This window comes from Etheostoma cragini, chromosome 14 (assembly GCF_013103735.1).
Source record: "Etheostoma cragini isolate CJK2018 chromosome 14, CSU_Ecrag_1.0, whole genome shotgun sequence".
Lineage (NCBI taxonomy): Eukaryota > Metazoa > Chordata > Actinopteri > Perciformes > Percidae > Etheostoma > Etheostoma cragini.
In genome coordinates, this window is record NC_048420.1 from 23052871 (window position 1) to 23057220 (window position 4350).

At 45.0% G+C, this 4350-nt stretch overlaps 1 protein-coding gene across 1 annotated transcript; it reads left to right on the plus strand.

Moving 5' to 3' along the window:
* Positions 1–232: 232 nt before the first annotated feature.
* LOC117957198 (pro-opiomelanocortin-like) lies at positions 233–1222 on the plus strand (the record flags this gene model as incomplete). The annotated part of the gene is made up of 1 exon (XM_034892794.1): positions 233–1222. A coding segment is annotated over one exon (606 nt), but the record flags the coding sequence as incomplete, so codon positions are not given.
* Between the last annotated feature and the right edge of the window lie 3128 nt (positions 1223–4350).

Below are 4350 nucleotides of genomic sequence, written 5' to 3' on the forward strand. Positions count from 1 at the left end.
CAGGATGTAGCAGGACGTAGCAGGATGTAGCAGGACGTAGCAGGATGTCGCAGGACGTAGCAGGGCACAGCAGGACGTAACATGTCATCGCAGAACGTGTAGCGGGACCATGGCGAAAGCTGCAACCATGAAACCATACATTTTACAGTATAGTATTAGTACTTTTACTTAATTAAAGGATCTGAAAACTACTCCCCCCCCCCCCCCCCCCCCCCCCCCCCCCCCCCCCTGTCTCCCCCTGCAGGAGTGCATCCAGCTGTGTCGCTCCGCCCTCACCGCCGAGAGGCCCGTCATCCCGGGCGAAGCCCACCTCCAGCCTCCTCCTCCTCCGTCAGACACCGAGTCTCTGCCTCCCCTCTCGCTTTTATCCCCCACTTCCTCCTTCCTCTCCTCCCCCCAGGCCAAGCGCTCCTACTCCATGGAGCACTTCCGCTGGGGGAAGCCCGTCGGGCGAAAGCGCCGCCCGGTCAAAGTCCTGACCTCCGACGGCATGGAGGAAGAGTCCGCCGAGCTGCTGTTCCCCGAAGACGTGAGGAAGCGGGAGCTCGCCGGTAAGATGGCAGCAACAGAGGAGGCGCAGGAGGAGGAGGAGGAGGAGGCGGAGGAGGAGAGGGTGCAGGAGGTGGCGGAAGAGGAGCAGGACCAGATCCCGGGTGACGTCCACGAGAAGAAAGACGGCACGTACAAGATGAAGCACTTCCGCTGGGGCAGCCCGCCGGCCAGCAAGCGCTACGGCGGCTTCATGAAGAGCTGGGACGAGCGCAGGCAGAGGCCGCTGCTCACGCTCTTCAAAAACGTCATCAACAAGGACGGACGGCAGCAGGAGAGAGAGAAGTGAGGGAGGACGGAAGAGAGAGAGAGAGGGAGAGAGAGAGGGAGAGAGGGAGGAGACAGACACACGAGGAGCACACAGACTGGCCAGCAAGTCCTCCAAACTGAATGAATGAAGTTGTTTGTCAATGTCGTCTAAATATGACCCATGTGAGCGTTTTCTGGCTCCCGTATCCACAGGTAACCCTGTCGCCTAGAGATTACATTGATATTTCAATGCATCAATTATTAATTATTAATCGGTATATTGTTGCTTTAATTGTTTGGAGAACAAAAGAAAACGTCTATTCCATTTTGCCAGAGTCTAAGTTGATGTCAAAGGTCTTTTTTTTGTTCAACCAACTGTCCAAAAACCGAAAGATATCCAGTTTGCAATGAATAAAGTGCTCATATTATGCTTTTTGCCTTTGTGTTGTATATATTTTTTTGTGCAGGTTATAAAAAGCCCAAAGTCCCCCCCCGCAAAGGGACATACCATCTTCAACAAATAACACTGTTAACCCACTGCTCCAAACAGCTCTGTTGTAGTTATAATGCTCACCTAGCTGCTAGCATAGCACATCCTCACACTCTGCTTCTGACTGGCTAGTAGTCCTTACCTAGGTACTGTCAGGGCCCTCATACTCTGCTCCTGACTGGCTAGTAGTCCTTACCTAGGTACTGTCAGGACCCTCATACTCTGCTTCTGACTGGCTAGTAGTCCTTACCTAGGTACTGTCAGGGCCCTCATACTCTGCTTCTGACTGGCTAGTAGTCCTTACCTAGGTACTGTCAGGGCCCTCATACTCTGCTTCTGACTGGCTAGTAGTCCTTACCTAGGTACTGTCAGGGCCCTCATACTCTGCTTCTGACTGGCTAGTAGTCCTTACCTAGGTACTGTCAGGGCCCTCATACTCTGCTTCTGACTGGCTAGTAGTCCTTACCTAGGTACGGCACATGTGCGACTCCCAACAAAGATGGAACAGAAGTGCGATGCCTCCCTCTGAAGCTAAAACAGAGAGCTCAACATGTGAGACGTGCTAGGCGTGAATAAGTTGAAAACGGGGGTCGGCAACACCACCTAGAAATGACTCAGGATTAGGACTAGGTCCTCTTAAAAACTACAGAGGTTCAAGTTTGGGATAAAAGATTAAAAGTTCCTTTATGTCGGGGGAGAGCAGTTAAAACCAGTGATATTTAAAACAGTGAGTACAACCAGTTGGAGAGATAAAACAACCAAGAGTTCCTCCTTAACAGACATTGAAAGCAAAAAACACAACCAACTAAAATCAAGCTAGAATAATGCGGCAGAGTAGGATTGGGAGATTAAAATGTCAGTCCACGGGTCTCCCTGGCGACCGCCTTCGTCTCGCCATAGGGCATAGGACATAGGGCCAATGAAACGTCCTTTATTAACCTTTGTATTGTCTTCCTATCGACCAAAATTGACCTGGTTTATCAAGCATAAAGTAGCCTGTAGATTATCCCCCGTTTCTGTCTCACGTCTTCTTAGACAACTTGATTCCAGCTTATTCCCATCACTCATTTTACACTTCTGTCTGAAATGTGTGGTCGCTGCACCTCATTTACATGAAATTATGCCAAATTGTTGAGTACAATTTTTAGAAATTCTGAATTATGTTGACTAATAGTTAAGATCAAGGGGACATATTACGTGTTATGACAGATTTTGACCTGGGGTAAACCATGAAAGTAGTGATCATCAAAATTTATTTTAGTGTTATGTTATTTTTGGGGAAATTTAGTTTGAAAGAAACCCATATTTCTGTTATAAAAACTTCAAAAAACAGGGTCAAATTACATACATATGTATACATAATACAAAAAAAACGTTCTTAAAACAATTAAAAAAGTCTATCAATCTACATATCTAGCTATCTGTCTATCTGTCTATCTATCTATCTATCTATCTATCTATCATAATCATTCCACCAGAGAGCAGCACTGTTACATCTATAACGCGACACAGAGGGCAGCAGAGCTCACCAGTGTTTTAGGGCTGTCATGAGTGGGTGAGAAAAACAGCTGAATCACACCCGGGGCCAGAGATGCAGAGTTTATTGACATGTTTTTATTGAGAAAAGTCAAATATCTTTGACCGTATTATACTGCGTTATCGCTTTTTTTGACGTTTGTTGCATTTTTTTGTCATTTCTTTTTGCTTTTTGTCAACTTTTGGCGTTTTTAAAGCAGGCTCCCCCACGTCCGACTCACAGCCACCTGCTCGACACACTCTGAACATGGAAACTCTCCTTCTGGGGGAAGTTCTGAGCCCTAAAGTCGGAAGATCAGCTAAATTCAGCTTTGAGTCGCATGTAACTGCAGATTAAAAAAAGTTTCCTGTCCTTTTTGTTTGGCACACGATGAAATATATTGTGAACCTAAATTAATAATCGGGCCACGTTTAAACCTGCAAGGGGCCGGGTTCGGCCCGCAGGCCTTGGGTTGGACACATGTGGGGCGCATGCTCAACAGGCTGAGCTACCAGGTTTAGACCAAGTCTTTGTGGATTTAATGAATCTTCTGTTTTTCAATTAAAACCGCAACATCAGTGATTCTTGTAATAATATACATTGACACAACTGATCTGATGATTCTTACCATGCTTATTCATAGAGATGGTTTGATTCCAATATCAATGTGTATTTTCAGACATTTTAATTTTTGAACAAAACAAACCCTGTACTGACTCTGAGGACCCACTAGGGGTCATGGACCCCCTGTTGAAGATCTTTGCCATTGATATTGATTTTAATATCCACTTTGACTGAGTGATAATGGGAAAAATAACACAAAGAACTAGTTTAAAGTACATTTTCTTCAGGGCTAAGTTGCGTTGTATTACATAACCTCCAGTACTTTCAGATTCAAGCGTTTTAAGATTACATATCTGTAGTTTATTTTTACAGACATACAGAGAATATCTGCGTTTCTACAAGCAACAGAAAATATGATGAATCTGAGGAAAAGTTGCAGAGTGCAGACTGAGATCAGGATCAGCGTGAGAGTCAGGTCAGGACTGGGAAACACTGTCAGATTCGATGAAACAGGTTTTTAAATGTTTCACTTCCCTCTCTGGGCTCAGTACCATGGCAACAGATGTGCATCACTGCTGAAGCATGACAACAGACAGGTTTCAGTACTAAAGATGAAGATATACAGTTTAAAAATGACCTTTTGTCCCTTTGATGTGTTAGGGTTTAATCCCCAACATCACAAGGTACTACTGTATCTATGGCTGCTGAGACCTGCCACAAACCGACTTTCTTCACTTGAAAAATTATCACCATGTGTGCAATCAATGGTTTAATTCAAACAGGATCAAAAGATTGCAGTTTAAGTTAAACCTGCACCCCCTTAAAGGTGTTACATATGTTTGTCAATGGCACACATTTCTGGAATTACATTTTCTAATTGTACGTGATTTACAATTACTATTAACAAGTCCCTGTTGGAGTCAGTCAGAGCATTTCCATAGAGAGCCACTTTGCATCAGCAGCACCATGCTCCAGTGCTCTG